At 32.3% G+C, this 21917-nt stretch overlaps 1 protein-coding gene across 2 annotated transcripts; it reads left to right on the top strand.

Annotated features, from left to right (window-relative positions):
• The first annotated feature begins 5055 nt into the window (after positions 1-5055).
• On the top strand, positions 5056-21091 carry LOC139524569 (tetraspanin-9-like). 2 transcript variants are annotated; one of them, XM_071319424.1, is made up of 8 exons: positions 5056-5137; positions 5665-5738; positions 10226-10498; positions 12156-12230; positions 13260-13364; positions 16600-16785; positions 17683-17766; positions 19766-21091. In XM_071319424.1, the coding sequence occupies exons 2-8, from the start codon at positions 5679-5681 to the stop codon at positions 19841-19843; spliced, it is 861 nt and encodes a 286-aa protein (XP_071175525.1). In that variant the 5' UTR covers positions 5056-5137; positions 5665-5678; the 3' UTR covers positions 19844-21091. The 2 variants fall into 2 exon arrangements, with proteins under 2 accessions (XP_071175525.1, XP_071175526.1); XM_071319425.1 differs by lacking the exon at positions 5056-5137 and adding an exon at positions 5235-5255.
• Positions 21092-21917: the final 826 nt, after the last annotated feature.

Below are 21917 nucleotides of genomic sequence, written 5' to 3'. Positions count from 1 at the left end.
CATATAGTTCTTTAACCAAAATATATATTTTGCAATTCATCTCCGTGAATATAGGTTTCCCAACTCAATCCCTTCCTTGTTCCTTGGTATGATCGACAATGAGATAGATATCCACAAAAAACAAAAGAACGTATAATTATGTTTCCAAAATGTATATTCTAAGAAGGGTAAATCACTATTACCCGCATTTAAGTACGGATTGTCATTCTCTCAATTATCAATGGCTCTTATTCGGTATATCGGGTAAACTGATCGTGAAAGAACGGCGGTAAAGCAATGCATTCGGATCGTGACCGATGGATTTAGAAGCAATTGAATATACTTCAACTGCAAATTCTGTGAAATCATCCGTTGTAGCATCGACAGGCGAACACAAAAGTATTATCGACAGATAATATTTAAATAACATTTCATTCACTGATTGTTAATCGCAAGATTATTTATTTTCGTGTTTGTTGCCGAAATTTACCGGATCGTGAAATTGACAAACAACACAGAGGAAGTTGAGCACGTGACAAATAATTGAATTAATAGAGTTTTTTTTTATGTTTTCCATTTGTAATAAAACTTTTCCTTTATAGATTTTTAAAGTTATTTTTTTTGTATGACATCTGTTCCTTAAGAATCAATGGTCACTATTTACCTTCCAGGACATGTTTGCTTGCATACTGTTATCAATGTTTGATTTCCTCCTCAAACTTGCGCTGTGTAGGTGCGAGTTCTAACAAATGGTCTCACAGTTAAGGTCACTGCATACGAAAATATTTACGAATTAATGTACGGAAGACAATAATCCAATAGCAGTATACACTTATAAAGATAATGATAATATCATAAAGTATTTTATACTATACTCGCAGTAGAAGCGTGGTTAAATAGTGTTGTAAGCGGATAAATCATGGTATGGTATTGGATCGTTGTTGAACAGTATTGAGAAGTAGAAGAATCGTGAAAACAACGGAAATTTACACTTGCATGCCGCTCATACCGCGATCGACCTCACCTCGATCTGAATTTATTTTCGATCGCAGTAACCGTGGTCTATTGTGACGGACGCTTTACAAGAAAGTACACTTGTTTATTAGTAAAACTTAGCTACTTGATTTAGGTCTATTAAACATATTCAGCTATTTTTTTTGAAATTCCATATGACTTTAAAAATAAGTAATGCTTTATTGTATTGGTTTTTGTGAAGATACATGTAATTTTCATACAATCGGTTTTATACCTGTAACAATTTCGCAAACATATTTCATTCAAGTCATTGTATAAAAAGACATGGATATCATATATATTGTGTGCATGGACCGTTATAATCAACAATAAAAAGAACGTAACCTGTGTATAAATATTGTGAATTTCCAATTGGCTTTAATACAAAACAGAACTTTAATTGTTTCAAAGTATCAGTATCCAACACGCAGTTTTTTCATCACAATGACTGCTATTTAAATACGTCAAACGCTTTGTGTCTTTTTGATAATAAAGATAATATTCCAATACTGTAGACATATGCATTATCCATTAAATAACTAATAAAGAAACTGTACAACTATCATTCGTTTATCAAGATGTATTTGAATGTACTAACTAGTTGATTTACTTCTTATATATACATGCAGTTGACAATTACTGAAAGGTTGAAACAATAAGACGTAAATATTGTACCATATATGCGTCGGATCAATTTAACATTTTTTAACTTCCGATTCCCCTGAATAAAAATGAAAATAAATTACATTAAAGAAAAACCAGTTTCATTTGTGTATGTTGACGAAATAATTTCTGTTTAAAACATTGTAAATTATCTGTCATTTGCTTAAAACAAAAACACATTTGTATACAAAAATTGCAGTTTTCATTTGATGAAATTATAATCTTCCCATAAGTTTAATTGAGGTCTTGGGCTGGCATGTCAGTAACTGCTAGTAGCCCTTTGTTAATTTATATTGATCGGCGTTTTACGTTTCCGCAAATTGGCATTACTTTTCAGGAAAAAAAAGATGACGTTTCCGGAAAAAAAAGTTAACGTTTCCGCAAAAAAATATCTTACTTTTCCGGAAAAAAAGTAACTAATCCGGAAAAAATAAATAATTGCTTTTCCGCAAATAATTGAGGAATACCTGTTGATCGAAAGCAAAGCCATAATATAAAATAAATATTAAGTAAGTCAAAGGTCATCATAACATGCAAGTAAACTTCATCATTTAAATCTATGAAAACGTATGTTCAAAAGTCAGCACTAATCAGAAATATCTTGATATGAGTTCATAAGTCAGTTCTGGCAGAATATTTGTAGCCAACACGCCGCACAAATTCCACAGTAGTACATTCACCGTTTACAAGTTTTGTTCAAGAACTTAAGGAAGTCCATCTTCTCCTTTTCACATTTCCAAACGGGTGCTTTTACAGTTAGAGTTCTCATCTTTATGTAAGATGTTGTTTGCAGTTTCAATAACACATCGATAAAAACAAACAAAAAATGTTAGGATGGCTAGCGTAAAACTGCTCGTCCAAGTGGGCATGAAAAGACTCGGCACTATTCGTGTTTTCGTAACAGCAGTATGCATTACACATTCAAGGTCGACATTATGAACTACATCGGGCTGGAGAGTTATTCTTCGGGTAGTGCACACATCAATAAGCCGATCCAACAGTTTCGTGTAACATTCCTCGGATTTAAGTGGAAGTAACGCAAATACAAGACGAATGTAGTTATACCATTTTTACATCCATGTATCGAATAAACTGAGTTGGTAGAAGAATTTCGGACAGGATTTAAATGTGCCATCTATGAAAATATCAGTCATTTCATTACATAGACATACCAAGTTGGTGAAACATGAAAGTATAACGATTCCCGAATCAAAATCATTGACTAATTAAAAGTTAAAATAAGTTTCAATTTTGTTAGTGTTCAAATCTATTTGTCTTAATGTCTCGTGAATTTCTAATCTACATTAGGTAATTTTGGAAACTGCTTTCGCCTGTCTCTGTATAAGGACATAGCAACATTTTTCAAGTCAATATATATTCAATTATTTATAATTTACCAGGTAAATTTCCGGAAAAGTAATAAATACAAATTGCGGTAACGTATACTTTAAATTTGCGGAAACGTAGCATTGGGACTTTGAAAAATTAGCGGAAATGCAATACGCCCATATTGATCACTGTCATATTGAAAAGTGTCTTCTGTTACCTACACAGCTACTTTTGCATAGGTACTATTTCTGTACTATTTCTGTACTTAAAATCTGTAGTACTGGAAATTTACTTTTAATATTTAGCACTATTTCTTTACTTTATAATTATTGTAATAGTTAGGTACTGGTATTTACCAGTACTTGATTTGTACTGGTACAAAAATAGTACCAACAATGATCACACTCGTCAGTATTCCATGTTTGAACGTCATAACTTTATGAGATTTGAAAAAGACAAACTTTCATAATGCTGAAAATGTAACCGTGCAATCAAAAATCTTTAGTACTTAAATTTAAATTAACAAAATAGCACTCAAAATTAAAAGTTGATTTCCAGTACTGCAGATTTTCGGTACAGAAATAGTACCTATGCAAAAGCAGCTGTGTATTCTTACATAGTACTTGAACTTCTTTCAAACTGAGTGTTTAACCGGCGGGCCAGCCGCAAGTTTGTGTCCATCCCATATCAGGGACCTTTGGTCTTTGTTCTTCTCGCGTGTGTTTATATTCATTTTTATCTATAGCATTTTATGCTTTTCAGTCAGGTTGTTGTCTCTCTGACACATTTCCCGCTCCCATTCTATGTCTTAATAAAGAAATGAACCGACTCAACATATTTGTAAAGAGTTTTTTTCATAACGATATTTTAAATTAATTGATACCAACTAAGTACTTAGCACTATCGAGGCCGTAACACTGACTGTATGTACGTTTTGAATCGCAGCTAACGCTTTACATTATCAGTACTTATAGTATGAAATTCAAAACAGTGTAGCTGTGGCCATTGATTGACCCATCAAAATCATCCATTGACTGTGACAATTTACGTGAACGTTTGTCTGTAACAACCACTGTTCATGACGTACCTAAGATAGACATTTAAACTGTGGGATCAACAAAGGTTTCTTAACGCCTTTAATTATAAAATAATTCGAAAAATTAATCAGGAATAACCTTTGTGTTTTGATTTATATAATTGATATAAATCAAAATATCGTGTTATTTCTGATTAAATTTTTCGAATTACTTTATTTAGGTGTTGAGAACCTTTGGTGACCCCATAGTTTAAGTGTCTTTAAAAAGTACATAGTGAGCATTGGTCGTTACATACAAACGTTCACCTAAATTGTCCCAGTCAATGAATGATTTTAATGTGTCAATCAATGGCCACAGCTACACTGTTTTGAATTTCATACTAAGTAAGATGTAACAACAACGTAATTTCTCAAATAAGGGTAGTTGGGAGCTTAGACAAAGAGCATTTGCATTCATAACGAAAAAAGTTAAAAACCATGAAAAAGCGTTTCCCGTTTCAGGTCTATGAAGATTTCTGAACTACAAATGTATATCAATTTTATCGAGTCTTTATAATCGAGATATTTCCTTTGACAGAAAATTTACGGATATTTTTCAAACATTAAAAAATATTTATAATATATGGAGTTTTTTACAGTTTCTTTACTTTACCAATCAAATGCATTCTGTGCCGTATGATATTACAAAGTTAGATTAATATGCATTCAAAGATGAAAAACTCTGAACAAATCTGAATACAATAACATTTATAACAAAGACGTAAATATTCCAGTTGGTTTTTCGTAAATAAGTATTTCATATATCGGCATACGTGATACCAGGAAGCCATACAAAGTCATTCTTTAAGAAATCGTGCTCTTTAAACAATTATATCATAAAGGCATCGAACATTTTGGAAATAAAGAATATCATACTCATGTTGATTTAAATTAAAACAATGGCGTCTTGTATAGCCATCCCCATGTATCAAATTATTTCATTATAATGTGCCAATAATGTAAAATAAAAATCTAATGAAGCGTTAAGACAAAGGTTTTGTTTTGATGTGCGCAGATTGTTACATTTTTGATATTAACGTCACTAGAAAAACTTCGTTCATGATATAAAGTCAGGAGGTAAGTTTTGTCGATTTTAAGAATAGAAATGAACACCTTTTATTTTAATGTATTCCAGTAAATGAACAAACAATCGAAAATTATGTGATAAATTGATGGTTTATTTGAAATATCAAATGTAAGATACAAAATCATCTTTTTTAAAATTGATCAACAAAACAACGGTTCGGAGGAAAAGAGAAAAAAACTAAAAAGTAATAGAACTGGTCACGAACTGGTGTACAAGATATATTTACAAACATGGCAGGACTTTCTAACCAGCGGTGAATTAAAAAAATAAAGCATAATAGAACTTGAGACGTCAATGTGAACGCCAAGAAAAAGTAGAAATGATAAAATATGCGCATGAAGGGCAAGCATGTAGTAGAAATACTGATGAACACGATATAACATATTTCAAAGACATGTATCCGTTTTATAGAACTTGAATTATAACTACAAACAAGAAGCTTTTAAAGCCGAAAACTGATACTATTATGGATTTACGTGATGAATGTCTTTTAAAAAGATATCTTATTATTTTTCAGTTGAAATAATCAAAATGGGAATAATAACCAGTCTTGGACGATGTCTCGTTACGTTGCTGAATATTTTTTTCTTGGTGAGTTAAATTTTTCTCTAATTCATCGTCGATTTATCCCTTTCTGCACCTATTGTATAAACGAAATAATCAACGTGTGATTCCTCCGCCTCATTTTTAGACTTTTATCTCGAGTTTGACTTACACAGTCATCTCAATACCAGAATCTATGACACACGAGACGATTTTAATTTTGAAATTATAAATTTCCCCCACCTTAGACGCAAGATATCAACTTCACCTGCATATGGGAAATACATTTCCCAACTTTTTCGACATTTAACAGCTTGCAGCTCCTAATCAGCCTTTTTTTTTAATATACATGTATTTAAGACCGACGGTGGTTTTCCTGTGTTAATTATAGTCATGTTTGGTGCCCTTGATATCTTGCTGTTTGGTATAAGCAAATTTTCCGTGTTGAAGGCTGTACTATGACCAGTGATGATTAGCTTTTACAATTTGTAACTTTGATGGAGAGTTGTCTCATTTGCACTCATACCACATCTTCTTATCCATTTGAAGCAACTCTATAGATTTAAATGTATGCCCACATCTACATTAAGCTAGCTGCTTAATCATAATGTATGTGCATTTGTATGTAGTCAGCATATTCATTAACTTTGATTTCTTGTCATATTATGCCATAGAATATTAAAAAGGGAACAAGGAATTTCAAATGGGTCCCCAACATTTGGTCAAAAGTAGAATATCAATCTCTTTGAGTGATAACTTTTCTGAAACCATTGACTTTTATCTATATAAAGGTCAATTAAAAGAAAGTTGATTTTTTGCCTTTTTGTTTTGTTTGTGAAATTGCACTTGAAATTGCATTGCAGAAAAAAGCTGAAGGTAAACAATAAAACTATTATTGGCACGCTGTCCGATATCGATATGACCGTAAAGAAGTAATAAAAAGCACATTCAAAAGGCCTGAATCGCTCATATGGCAAAATGAGCCATATTGATAATTTAGCATACATACAATTACTAGAATAAACATTCCTACGCACAAATTGGAAATCTATCCCTCGAAATTTGCTGATTTAGGCAAAGAACTTGACCGATTCTATACGTCTACTATTTTAAGAAAAAATAAGTGATTTATTGCATAATCCAAATTAAAAAAAAAATTACCAAATATTTGTGTTTATCAGAATCATATATATTTTTTTAATACTGGAATGATAGAGGTTTTTTTTTCAAGAACAACCTATGCAATTTTGATCAATTTTGCACGACGATTCTATAAGCATTCGATAAATGATTTTGCGCATTTTGAATTTTTCTGAAATTGATTTTTTTTATCAGAATTTTTGTTTAATTGTCATGGTTATCAAGATAAAATATAAATCTGGTCAGTTCATCAAAACATTGTCATTTGAGATTTGAGGGCAATGTATCTTGGATTTAATTACTAAACTTGAATTTTTGTAGATTTTCACTTGCTGATGATTTTTACTGCATACAATTTCTGAAATCAAATTATTTTCTTTTATACCATCTTTTATCAAATTTGGCGAATAGCCTTTATTGTCAAAAAAGTCATTTTAGACCAAAAAAAAGTCATGAAACATTTATAACGCTTGTTACAAATAGAAAATTCACCTCGTCCTATTTCTTCTACATTTTTTTTACATCATTTTCAGCAATTTTCTATTTTACCATGGCAAACATGATGTTCATGAACATTTACACAATTTTTTCAACTTAAATTAAGACACCTTAAGGATAAATCAAGTGATATTTCAAATTAGTTTCGAATAGGATTTTTAGCATCGGATAAAAAATAAAAATAAAAATTGTTTACGACGGATGAAAAACGACGGATGAAAAACGACGGATGATTGACAAAACAATCATTTTTCCCTATTTCCAGTTTTAATTTAGATTTTTTTATGATTCTTTTTAACGAGCAATTATGGAAATATACTACGACGACTAAAATCCTTTTTTTTTTTTTATATAGATCTACTTGCTATCAACCCTTCAACATCTTTTGTAAATGAGGCTGGTGTTAGGGGTCAGAACTTTATATTGGTTTGATAAAATTCTTCCTGAGAATATGGAGAATATTCTAAATTAGGCAATTATTCGGGACGAAATTCTGGCCGGAATGAAATATCTGAAGATTAATATAGCTTTCATGTATGATTATATTGAAAAACTAATGTATGATGCCAAAATACTGTAAACTGTTAAGACGTTTTGAATATTTTTGAAGGCTTTTGTACGTAATGGAAGTTAAATAATAATTTATTTTATACGATGTACTGTAAGAGAAAACCAAAAACATCATCACACCTTTTAACTTGACTTGGGGAGAAGAATGTGACGGGTTAAACATGTTTATTAGCACGCCTCACCCCCTTTTTACCGGGGAGAGAAGTGTAAAAGCACAACATAAGAACAAACTAAAAAAATCAGTCGAAAAGTCCTCAACTCATCAGATCGTGAAAGGCAAAAAGGCATATAACAAAAACCCAGACTTGGCAGGATATTTATACATTCCTTACAACAACAAAAAAAGACAAAAAAAAGTACAGATCTGAGAATACACACAGTTACTGACAGCTACTGCATAGCCAATAACAACCAATAAAAAAGCATATACTAAGACAGGAATATAGTTCGGTGTTCATTCAACATCCAATAGATTTTTAATAAAAACGTCATTAACAGTCAGAGAAAAAAAACCTAATGCAATGCCAAAATAGAATGAAATTTAAAATAGTGTAGCTGTGGCCATTGATTGACACATTAAAATCATCCATTGACTGGGACAATTTAGGTGAACGTTTGTATGTAACGACCAATGCTTACTATGTACTTTTTAAAGACACTTAAACTATGGGGTCACCAAAGGTTCTCAACACCTAAATCAAGTAATTCGAAAAAAAATTAATCAGAAATAACACGATATCTTGATTTATATCAATTATATAAATCAAAACACAAAGGTTATTCCTGATTAATTTTTCGAATTATTTTATAATTAAAGGCGTTAAGAAACCTTTGGTGACCCCACAGTTTAAATGTCTATCGTAGAGTGGTCGTTACACACAAACGTTCACGTAAATTGTCCCAGTCAATGGATGATTTTAATGTGTCAATCAATGGCCACAGCTACACTGTTTTGAATTTCATTCTAAAGGTTTTTACAGACGCTATGTTATGTAAAAGCATTAAAAGATTTATCAATGTTTATTGGTTAACTCATAACGATATGTGAATAGTCCATTTGCCAATTACCGATTTGATTCTGTTTTTACACACTTTTTACACAAATTACTTCCCTTTGTCAATCGTAGACTGGTTCTATATCGGGCAAAATTGGCTTTCGCCAAGGCAAAGCATGATGAATTCAATGTGATGTATCGGCGTTTTAACTAATTTATCATGAAAAATAATTTCTTATGTCAAAAGTATTTAACTAAACAACAAATTAATGTAATTAAAAGATTAGAAAACCTTATAGATTACTCACATTACGCACAGGTAAAGTTTGCTCTTTCTGCTAGCTCTCCATTGTAAATAAAAATTAATGTCCCTCATAAAGGGAGACAACAAAAACAGGGATCTCTAATTACTGGGTCAATTACGGGAATTGGCAAATAGCCTATTGGCTATAAGGGACCGTTCAATATTTATCAGATGGATGGGCCGGTGCATTCTTAATATTGTTTCATTGAAAAAGTTATTGCCCATCCTTTTAAATTCTGAAAAAAGTCCTTGCCCCTCTAAAACTCTATAAAAACAATCAAAAATGATTTAGGTTCTTTTTCTATCTTTAAGTTTTTAAATTTTTATGTCTTGAAATCAAAGAATAGACTTTATACAAAATTTAAAATGTGCTAGTTAATTCTATATGTTATCTATCTATGTGTGTATCAGAACCATACATTTTATTGATTTTCAAAACCAGTATGAATATACATGTACAGATTTGATTCTGTTTTTACACACTTTTTACACAAATTACTTCCCTTTGTCAATCGTAGACTGGTTCTATATCGGGCAAAATTGGCTTTCGCCAAGGCAAAGCATGATGAATTCAATGTGATGTATCGGCGTTTTAACTAATTTATCATGAAAAATAATTTCTTATGTCAAAAGTATTTAACTAAATAACAAATTAATGTAATTAAAAGATTAGAAAACCTTATAGATTACTCACATTACGCACAGGTAAAGTTTGCTCTTTCTGCTAGCTCTCCATTGTAAATAAAAATTAATGTCCCTCATAAAGGGAGACAACAAAAACAGGGATCTCTAATTACTGGGTCAATTACGGGAATTGGCAAATAGCCTATTGGCTATATTAATGCATTTTTTTCTCTCTTACCATTCATTGTTTGTATGTGGATATTGTATTTCTCTTGTCACACGTATGTTTTTTTCTTTCTGCGGGATCAAATAAAGTTCTATACCATTCATTGACAGTTACTTTATATGACAGAAAAAAAGGCAATAACTTTAATGATAAAATATTGTTGTCATTTTATTTTCAGATGATCAGCTTACTGATGACAGCTGCAGGTGTAATTGCGTTCTATGCATCCGACATCGAATATATAAAGACTATCGAAAATCAAATAAAAGATGGTCTTGAAACTATGGCTACCGCAACTGGTTCGTCAACAGACGGGATTAACGATTTTTCTATTACCGAGTTTATGGGTGGGATAGGGATGGGACTTATTATTTTCGGTTGCTGTTTGTTAATCCTGTCATTTTTCGGTTGTTGTGGTGCCTGCTGCAAGTTTAAGACATTAATTTTTGTTGTAAGTATTATGTATACGGATATTTCAGTTATTTCTTTTTTTTTATAAATAGTATTAGATTTACAACTGCAATTTATATGAGTACGTGACTTCTTTTAACCTCTGAATCTTTCATAACACATGCTTTTTGTTGAGGGTCTTTTATTTTAATGATATGGGTTGCTGTCTCCTTGACGTTCATCAAAATATACATCCATTTGTACATTCATAAACAGTTTTTAAAGAAGATTTGCACACAAGATTGTACATTGTCAGAAGTACAAGAAGAAAGTATGTTCCTTTTTTATAACATTTTTGTTCGGTACAAAAGGTATATGCACTAGATCATTTAATATAAAAATGAATTTAAAACGTAAATCGTAAGTTAGTTAGATTTACCACTTTGAAGTTGAAGATTTGGTCGGTATACAAAAATAATATAGTTGGGAGTTTATTTCCATGCGATAAAACAACTTTTATTTTTCACAATCAGCTACAATCAATATGAATGACAAGAATGACCCACAACAACCATAGATAGATATAATAGTATCTCATTTTATTAAAACATAGATTTAAAATGACCTCATGACTCCGACAAATCCGAAAACAAAGACAAATACATGTATGACTGCAAAAAAATTAGAGAAAATAAAAAAAAATATACTTTTATTGTTCATTATAGTATTTATTGACTTTGAGGGTATAAAGTAATAGTACAACAAACTTCATACGTTTTTCAAAGTGTTCCCATAAATTTATAGTAATCAGATGTTGATTTCGCTATCAAAATCTACATGCAGTGGAATAATATTATTTGTCTGTTTGTCTTTTTCTTTTAAGCCATGGCGCCGGCGTTGTCAATTTATTTTCGATCTATGATGTTAACTATCCCTTTGGTATCTTTCGCCCATCTTTTGTACATGTAGTAGTATTCGTTCTCTGACTCTCGAGTTCGCAGGTTATTGTAAATCTCGAACCGGAATACCTTCACATAAGAGAGTGCAAAAACACACTCAAATACACATCCATTTTTGGGAATGTATGACTCTTTAGTTTCCGTTTTGTTACTTTTTGTATTTGTTTTTAGCAATACAGAAAGATAACTTTAATTTGTTAATGAACATGTTGAATACGAAAATAGATATTTAAAATAAAGACCTTGTACACTTTATTCTTATTTTATCACAAATGTATGCAGTTTTCTTTAAATAGTTGAGCAAACAAAACGAAAATTGTGGCCATTTAAAAAATGGCTAATTTTTTTGTGCAAACCATGTCAAATATAAAATTGTCGATAGTCTTCTATTCGGGACTGTAAGTTCTTTTTAATCAACAAATGGAATTATGTGTCTTTATTGGTTCCCTTTTAAATTTAAACCACTCAAGAGTTTAGTACAATGGAACCAGGTTCGTCAGGATATAGCCGCAGGATATAGACGAAACAATGCAATAAATTAAACAGTATGCTGACTTGTTTGTAGCAACTACATTTTATACATATTATGTAAAATACTTTAAAAGAAAACATATGGGAAAAAGGGGATTATAATTTAATTCCGAGAGTATACGTACATACTCGTTCTAAATGCACAGAGCCGTTTTAATATACAATAATAAGGAACAGCGTTAATGCTTTTTTGCTAGTTGTTGTCATTCGTTAAATGTTTTTTAACAGTACGCCCTGATAATAACAGTATTGCTAGTGGCTGAAATTCTTGTAGTTATCTTGTTATATGCTGCTCCAAGCACGGTGAGTAAAATTTAAATATATTCATATTCTTGAGACATCACAAAAAGCACACACATATTTCTGCTTATGTCAACATTATCTAAAAATCCAAAAACAAATTTAACCGCCAATAAACAACCATGCATCCTTAACTGTGTTTCATATTTGTTTCTCAAAAGTTATTTTTAATCACCTTAAAGAAGCACAAATAATATTTCAAGCACAAGATGTGAACATGTACAGTTTTCTGACTTCGCATGATTTGGACAGACATATGCAATATGATATTATCAAACAAGTTAAAGGCACCGGTTGTTCCGTTTTTTTTGTGTTTTTTTTTTTTTTGTGATGCAGTATATTATCTAGCTAATTAGTTACATATGTTTTGTGTTAGAAATTCTCTTGCAAAAGGTCGCACTATGCTTATGTTTATTGATACTGAATAAGTCGAATCTACATACAATGTAAAAATAAACTTGATCAGAAGCCTGTAATTCAGTGGTTGTCGTTGTTTATGTGTTACATATTTGTTTTTCGTTCATTTTTTTTTATATAAATAAGGCCTTTAGTTTTCTCGTTTGAATTAATGAACATTGTCTTATCGGGGTCTTTTATAGCTGACTATGCGGTATGGACTTGTTGTTGAATGTCGTACGGTGACCTATAGTTGTTAATGTCTATGTCATTTTGGTCTCTTGTGGACAGTTGTCTCATTGGCAACTATACCACATCTTCTTTTTTATATTGATGTAGATAACAGCAACTCTTCTCAGCCTTTATTGCTAATAATTCGAATAAAATTCATTAAATGTATATCAAGATAAAATATAAAAATCAGGTTCTTATTTGCCGGAACTGGAATTCATACTGGTGACATTATGTGAAAAATGATAAAAGTTTGCACTCATGTACATGTTTAATATTTATATATGTTTAAAAGTTCCATTTTTTCTAGGTCATAATTTATATCCATGGAAAATATTTACACAACGGAAATTCATAATCACTTGCATCTTACTGTTATAAAATATGTTTCAATTTCAATTACAGATCCAAGGTTCCATCAAGAAGGTTTTACTCGAGTCATTGGAAAACTATAACGGGATTGGAAAATCTGACCCTACTACACTTGGATGGATGTTTGTTATGAAAGAGGTAAATACATCATGTATTCAACACTATTTTCTGTACCGATTTTCTGTCATACAAGAGGTTAAGCTAGCTATAAAACCAGGTCTAATACACCATTTTCCACATAGGAAAATGTCTGTGCCAAGTCAGGAATATGACGGTTGTTGTCCATTTGTTTTGATGTGTTTGATCTTTGATTTTGCCATTTGATTAGGACTTACATTTAGAAATTGACCATGACGGTCGGTTGAAAACAAAACTTTATGACAAAAGAGATGATTTCAGCTTCCTAATTGTGACCTTTTCATTTATAGACCGTTATGCGATATCTATGGTGGCATTTTTACCCCATGTGTGACAGTTATACCTACTGTGTCTGTTTGTGTTAATCACACATCGTTGTCAATATGATGGAACTTGATGCAACTGTCATACAAGTAAAATGTTTAGCTAGCTTTAAAACCAGGTTTAATCCACCCTTTTGTACATACAAAAAATGCATGTACCAAGTCAGGAAATGACAGTTGTTATCCATTCGTTCGATGTGCTTCAGCTTTATGTTTTTGATTAGGGACTTTCAGTTTTGAATTTACCTCAGATTTTTTTCTTCTCTCAATGAAATAAAACCGTGCCACAGTAACTGCTATATTCCTATATTATAAGTATACTAATGTAGGTATAGCAACAAATATAAATGAACTCATCACCAATATATACCAGGATGAAGTACAGAAGACTCGTCAGTGACGCTGGAATAAAAAGGTTTTAAAAATAGTCCAAATAAAATACCATTAGCCCTTATAAAAAATAAATGAACTAACATGTTTAACCCCGCCACATTATTTAAGTATGTGCCTGTCCCAAGTCAGGAGCCAGTAATTCAGTGATTGTCGTTTGTTTATGTGTTACATATTTGTTTTTATGCCCCTTCTACGATAGTAGAGGGGCATTATGTTTTCTGGTCTGTGCCTCCGTTCGTGCGTCCGTTCGTCCGTTCAGGTTAAAGTTTTTGGTCAAGGTGGTTTTTGATGAAGTTGAAGTCACATCAACTTGAAACTTAGCACACATGTTCCCTATGATATGATCTTTCTAATTTTCTAGTTTTCTAGTTTTGACCCCAATTTCACGGTCCACTGAACATGGAAAATTATAGTGCGAGTGGGGCATCCGTGTACTATGAACACATTCTTGTTCGTTCAAGTTTTATATAAATAAGGCCGTTAGTCTTCTCGTTTGGATTGTTTTACATGGTCTTATTGGGGTCTTTTATAGCTGACTATGCGGTATGGGCTCTGCTCATTGTTGAAGGTTGGTGACCTATAGTTGTTAATGTCTGTGTCATTTTGGTCTCTTGTGGGCAGTTGTCTCATAGGCAATAATAGTTTTACCACATCTTTTTTACATAATACGATTTCAGAATAAATTTAAGAAAAGAAATTCAACTGAACTACATGTGTATAACAATTATGGGCAGCGAGGTCATTGATGCATTTCAAGATAAAGAGGCATATTTGGTCAATGAATACTAGAATAAAAATAGAATAAGAATATTTATTATTCCAATGAAGGGCCCTTGATGGGCAGCATAACATGTACACATAAAACAATACATCATGATTTGTAACAGAAAAACATTTTTATATACTAAAACGAAACATTAAAAGTATAGTTACATTTACATCTGATTGTTGCTGATCACCTTTCTTATCATCACAAATAGGTATATTTCTTAGAAGAAAACAAATTTTGGATGGTGATTATCCTTTGGCTCCATCTTACAGTGTTTATATCTCACAATTAGTTCGCCAAACCAATGTCTGTTGTGACGTTTTTGATTTTAACGAACGTTATCTCTGTATTACTGGTAAATTATACAGTCAGGGATTTCGTTACTATAAATTACTTAAAACTTTTACTAAATTCTTCCATAGATATAAATATTTCGTTTTGAAGTTTGGTTGTACCTGTTGAAAAAATGTTTCAAACGGGATAGCACCTCCTCATTTTAACGAAAATGTTCTTTACCCGGTCCAGAAATTTGGAGACGATCGTGGTAAACTAACAATACTTTTAAAAATAAACTTATTATAAAAGATTACTGTAGTTAGATCATTGAATACTGTTTTTATTGGTATTTATATTGATTTTGTTATTAGTAAATTAAAAGCAAACTATATATTATTGTTATATAAATATACACAGTCATTGATCTACAATCTGTCGATACCTATATCTTGGCATTGCACAAGGTCATGTTTTTCTCTGACTGTTTATGACGTCTTTTCACTAAATTCATTGGAAGTTGGATGTGTACTAATTGATAATTTAGTCTTAGACCGGGACGCGTCTCAGATACGTTAAAAAGACATTTTTCCTTCGAAGCGAGCATTCAATCTACAACAAACGCCAGGCATACGCCAACATACGTTACTTGAACGACCGATAAACGCTTAGTTACGCTTCTCGTACGCCCAACACAAGCTTAAAGCTCGTTGTACACACAACACAGATAGGATTGACAGGTAAAATGCATCAACAATTACTGGCGTACATGATTTTGTACCACGCCGGCGTACATCGGAGCTTTACGATGATGTAAGACGCGGTATTAGAAAACTAGAAAGAGAAGATGATTGATGATTAAACAATTGATTGATATAATTTTAATTTTATTTTGTAATTTTGGAGTACTACTCCTGGATAGACACCGTCTTGTAAATTTACGGACATGTATGCCTATATAAATGCCAGAGCAAGTTTCGTTGAATGTCAAAACACGTTTTTGATACGCCATGGGTGTGTTTTAAACGTTCATGGAGCGCTGAAACTACGCTAGGCGTCTGGTACAAACACGCCCCTCATACGTCCAAGTAAAAGTCGAACGATTGTGAGGGATATGCAACGTTCCTTAAACGTTTACCAAACTTATCTGTAGCGTTTTCCAACGCGCTTGTTACGTATGTATTACGTGTGTGTAGCACCCGTCGTTTTCGTATGTTAGTACAAACCCTATAATACGTTCAATTCGGTAAGTCACGATTAAGTAACATAAAATAGAAGATAAATCAAGGGTAAAAAAAATGAAAACAACACTGAAAAAACTTCGTGCTTACGAATTAGGATAACCTTAGATTTACAGTTCGATTTCATTAATTTATCAATCTAACATATAGAATATATGTACTCAGCATTTGATTTATTCGTTAATATATTTCTTGTAATATTGGACAAACGGATATTTATTTTGATGGATTTGTAGATGAAGTGTTGTGGCGTAGATGGGTATCAAGATTTCATCAACGCTGAAACAAAGGCTTGGAATCAGCCCGGAGGTATACTTACTCCAGTAACTGTCCCAATTATATGCTGTGTTACAGCGCCATCGGGTACAGCAAACTCAGATACTAATTGTGCGCGTGCAGGTACCCTGGACATAAATGAAGAGGTAAACACAGTTTTGAACAATCACAAATAAATACAAGATAATAAATCAGTCTCGTTTCAGTAAAGAAAGTAATCTTAAAGTCAAACGTATTTGTAAGCTTTTTGTCATTATCATTATGTATGGTCATTCAAAGTAACCATTTTACGCACAAACTTATTTCTAATGCAGTGCTTCGTTAAGACTTGAAATGAGCAATATCACAAAGGCGTTGTAGATTTAGTTGGTGTTTTCATTTATCCGATTTATGAGAAGAATGGGTGAGTAGGAAATCTTACAGAAAAATCAATAAGGTTCATTTAATGGAATATATTTAAGCGAATAATAGAAGGTACAAAATTAATTAATCTTTATCGTGCAAGCAACCCAATCGGCTTTATTTAAGAATTGAATGCTTCTTTTTGTAACTTCATTGGGGTGTAAAAGCGTTGACCGAAGTAATTTTTGTATGACATTTGTTAGCTAGGATCATGAAAACACGAATTTTATAATGTTTTTATTTAATTCACCTGACTGTGCACTTTATTGTGGGACCTCGTGTTATCATGAATGAAAAGTTTAATGAGTAATGCAATAATTTTTGCTTAATGAATAACACGTGATGTGCAGTTAGCCAATCAGAATAACGTATTATAATGAAACATACATCTAATGTAATTATAATAATTTGAGATTGACTTTCGAGGCTAAAAACAAGCATTTTTTTTTCTGATGAAAAGTGGGGAAGAGCAGGGTTATATTTTTGTGTGTGATGTAGCTTCATATTGATTAATTTCACATACTAGCAGTCACGTCCCGTGGCTGTATTTGATGTATGTGTAATTTATAAGAAAAGCATAATGTAGAAAGAAAATATACATATGTATGCAATTGTAAACATAAGCATTATGATTATTACAGGGATGTTACGATACAATATGGGGCGCGGTATTGGGCAACACGACGTATGCAGTAATCGCATATTCTGCAGCATTTGTTTTCCAGGTATTTAACCATATTTAAGTATAATAAATACATTGAGTAACGATCGAATGTTTGCAACTAAAGATATCAGACAAGGTTGGAATAAGTTTGTAACGTAAGTGCGGCACTTCGAAATTGATTTAAGTCGACATTATTTACGTATGGCAATCAAAGTCAGGAATATAACTGATACGCTTCTTTGAATGTTATAATGGAAAACATTAAATAGGTATAAGAAGAAGTGGTATGAGTGCCAATGAGACACTCTCCATCCAAATAACAATTTATAAAAGTAAACAATTATAGGTCAAGGTACGGCCTTCAACACGGAGCCTTGGCTCACACCGAACAACAAGCTATAAAGGCTCCCAAAATTACAAGTGTATAACCATTCAAACTGGAAAATCAACGGTCTAATCTATAGAAAAAAACTAGAAACGAGAAAAATGTATAAATTACACAAACAAAAGATAACTACTGTACATCAGATTCCTGACTTAGGACAGGTGCAAACATTTGCAGCGGGATTAAACGTTTTAATGGTACCAAACTTTCTCCCTTTTACTGAGACAATAGTATAACATCACAACATAGAAAAACACACTTTCCTGCTGAATCCTCCGTAATTATCGACCCAAGTATTTTTTTTTAAGTTACCATCTGTACGATATTTTGATCTTTTATTGAGTAATCGTCTAAGCCATCAGTTGTCATAAATATAAATAGTTGTTTTATTGATAATTCGTATTCTTAATGTCGTATGTGTAATTATAGTCGAGTTATTTTTCATTCTCCATAGATTAAGTATTGTGATTGCCCAAATATGTATGAAATAAACTCATCATAGAAACCAGGATTGAAACCGCAACATTCTTTTTAAAAAGCTTTTCACGAACGTCATAATCATGATAATTATTTGGACTAGGATAGTGAATATAATTGTGCATGAATCTCTTTCCATATCTTTGTATAAATTTCAAGATTGTATATACGTTACTCAAATACGTCACTGTGATGTCCTGTGCTGTCGTAATGGCAGATAATCGTTGTTATTCTGAGAAATAATGACAGACGAGACAATTTTAATTTTAAAATTATCAATACCCCCACTTAAGCATCAATACACCAACTGTACCTGCTTATGGGATATGCATTTGCCAACTGATTCGGTATTCAAGATCTTCCAACCCCAACTCTGATTTTGTAAAACGTCACCAATGCCTAAGTAGAGAGTTGATGAAGCATTGGGTATTTTAAAGAATGTCTCGTACCTTTTATAAAACAAAAAATCATTGGAAGGCGTGAAGGTACTTCTACATCCGGTCATTGTGTTATTGTTCTAGATCTATGATTCAATTGTGTGTTCTTGTCTTAGCTTTTGCTAATGTGCTTTGTCTGTATGCCTTTTTATGCTTCTTTGTAACATATGACTTGGCCATGTACTCATACAACCCGTCATTGTGTTATTGTTGTATGGTAGAATTTTTTGTATTCTTGTCTCTCATATTTGCTAATGTGCCTTGTCTATATGCCTTTTTTGAGCTTCACATTTGTCTGTTCCTACAGTGATTAAGATTATAACTCCATGTTGACCACTGTACACCTATGTTGGACATTTTACCTGTTATGTCTGTTTGTTATGATCACACATCGTTGTCAGTATAATGGAATTGTATGCGACTGTCATACAAGTGAGAAGTTTAGCTAGCTATACAACCAGGCTTAAATCCACCATTTTGAAAATGCCTGTACCATGTCGTCAGGATTATGACCATTGTTATCCATTTGTACGAGGTGCTTGCGCATGTTCCTGTTGTTCCTTTGTTTTCATTTTATAGTTGATGTATTTTCCCCTGTTTTAGTTTGTAACCCGGTTATAACTTTTGAAAACCTGTACTACTGTTGCCTTTATTTGTATTAAAAATTGTCGCATTGACTAAATGAAATTGGAAATGTGATACACAATTATTATTAATATTTATGAAAAAAACATGTTAAATTTTCTCTTAATTTTTTAAAGATATTGCTGATAACATTTTCCTACTTGATGTATGTCGATGGTAGGAAGAAAGGAAACAAAGTGTATCCTAGAGCATAGTTAAGATTACAGAACAGGAGATAGATACTTACTTACTGGATAGAAGGGAATTTGGTTATTGATCTGCTCAACACGGCGATACTGTATAATTATAACTGAAATTTTGATTAGTATGTTAAAAAATTTAAGGTTGTGTTATTTGGAATTGATGTAATCAATATATTTCTAGTTTGCTGTATTGTATATTGATATATGTACTTTTTTTACTTTGAACACCTTTTCTGTAAAATGTATTGATATGATTTGCTAAAGCTATATTATTGCAGCATTTGTAATTAACCTGCAAACTTTTCTCAGACAAATAGTTATAAATTTCACAAGAAAATATGTTTTGTGAACAAGGTAATGCTCGTCTGAAACCGTTTCAGACGTCCTTTCTCTAAACCCGTTGTGATGTAGAACATGATTTATGTATTAGTTGTAGTTGGCTATAAAGTAGCATTAACTTACTGTGAGTACTCTCAGATCGATACTTTGTGTCTTTTTTTTTATAGAAGGTATTGTTTTCTTCGTTCCAATATGATAAATCAAGAAGCAAATATCCGACTGACTATTTTTGCGATTTATTCTACTTATGCTCAGTCAAACGATTGTATCTACTAAGTGCAAAGACAGAGAATTCTGAAACATGTTTAACCCCACCGTATCCTTTATATACTTGTCTAAAGTCACGAGCCTGTAATATAGTTGTTAAAATTCCCTGTTATCTGTCATGTTTGTTTTTCGTTTATTGTTTTAACATTTATATTGCCGTTGGTTTTCTTGTTTGAATCATTTCACATTAAACCATTTGCTGCCTATATGGTTCTGGGTTTGTTTTGTTCTTTGTTAAAGGTTGCCTTGTGACCTCATATTTCCTTCTTCCATATTTTGACTCAGAATGATACTTGTCGCATGGTCAAACTTATTTAAAATTATGTAGACCCCGCATTATACTATCTGTTACCTAAATTATTTCCTCTTACTAGTATTAAATCAAATCTTTGGTTTCATTGATGTACAGCTCTGTACAAGGTCAGTTGTGGCCGGATCTATATCGTTGCTTTTCCTTGCCCCGTCAATGGAACTCGAAATAAAATTAGGCAAAGGACCCCATAGACAATATCGTAGAACCTAACGCTAACGTAAGAATGGGTCGAAGCTCCGATCTCGAGTTACTACAATTTACTCTTAATTTGTTTTGTCTGTATGTGTTATTTCTGATAATGGACGAATTCGGGTATGAATTTAATAAAATATTTACTGTAACCATGTTTTTTTAAAGTTTTATTTCAGAAATGAAATGTGTTTTTAATGAAGAATAACCTTAATGATCACTCATTTCAATTAATATGCCCCACCCGCTACTAGGTGAAAGAACCATGAACGTCCACCCTTGTCCGTATGAAGGGCTGTCCGTTCGAGCGTCCTGAAATGGGTTTCAGTATTAGATGCATGATTTTATTATTAGTTGTTAGCGGCTTTTAACTAGCTGTAAGTTAACTGCGAGTACTCTAAGATCTGTTTCTAGTGTCTTTTTGTTGTTAGGGTGTACAAGTACCTGTAATGTCCACTTGTATTTTTGGCCATCTGATGAGTTGAGCCGTTTTCAACTGATTTTTATAGTTGTTCATATATTGTACTGTTATACCACTGTCTCAGATTAGGGGGAGGGTTGGGATCCCGCTAACATGTTTAACCCCGCCACATTATATATGTATGTGCCTGTCTCAAGTCAGGAGCCTGTAATTCAGTGGCTGTCGTTTGTTAATGTGTTACATATCGGTTTTTTCGTTCATTTTTTTTTTACATAAATAAGGCCGTTAGTTTTCTCGATTGAATTGTTTTACATTGTCATTTCGGGGCCTTTTATAGCTGCCGTGACTACGCGGTATGGGCTTTGCTCATTGTTGTAGGTCGTACGTTTACCTATAATTGTTAATTTTCGAGTTATGTTTGTCTCTTGCGGAGAGTTGTGTCATTGGCAATCATACCACATTTTCTTTTTTATAGTTACTCCTTTCTTTTGTTTTGCCTCAACCAAATGTTTTTCAAAATGCTTATTTCCACCAACACATATCAATTTTTGATTTTG

The sequence above is a fragment of the Mytilus edulis genome, chromosome 5 (genome assembly GCF_963676685.1).
Source record: "Mytilus edulis chromosome 5, xbMytEdul2.2, whole genome shotgun sequence".
Classification (NCBI taxonomy): Eukaryota; Metazoa; Mollusca; class Bivalvia; order Mytilida; family Mytilidae; genus Mytilus; species Mytilus edulis.
This window is presented reverse-complemented; position numbering and strand designations above follow the sequence as displayed.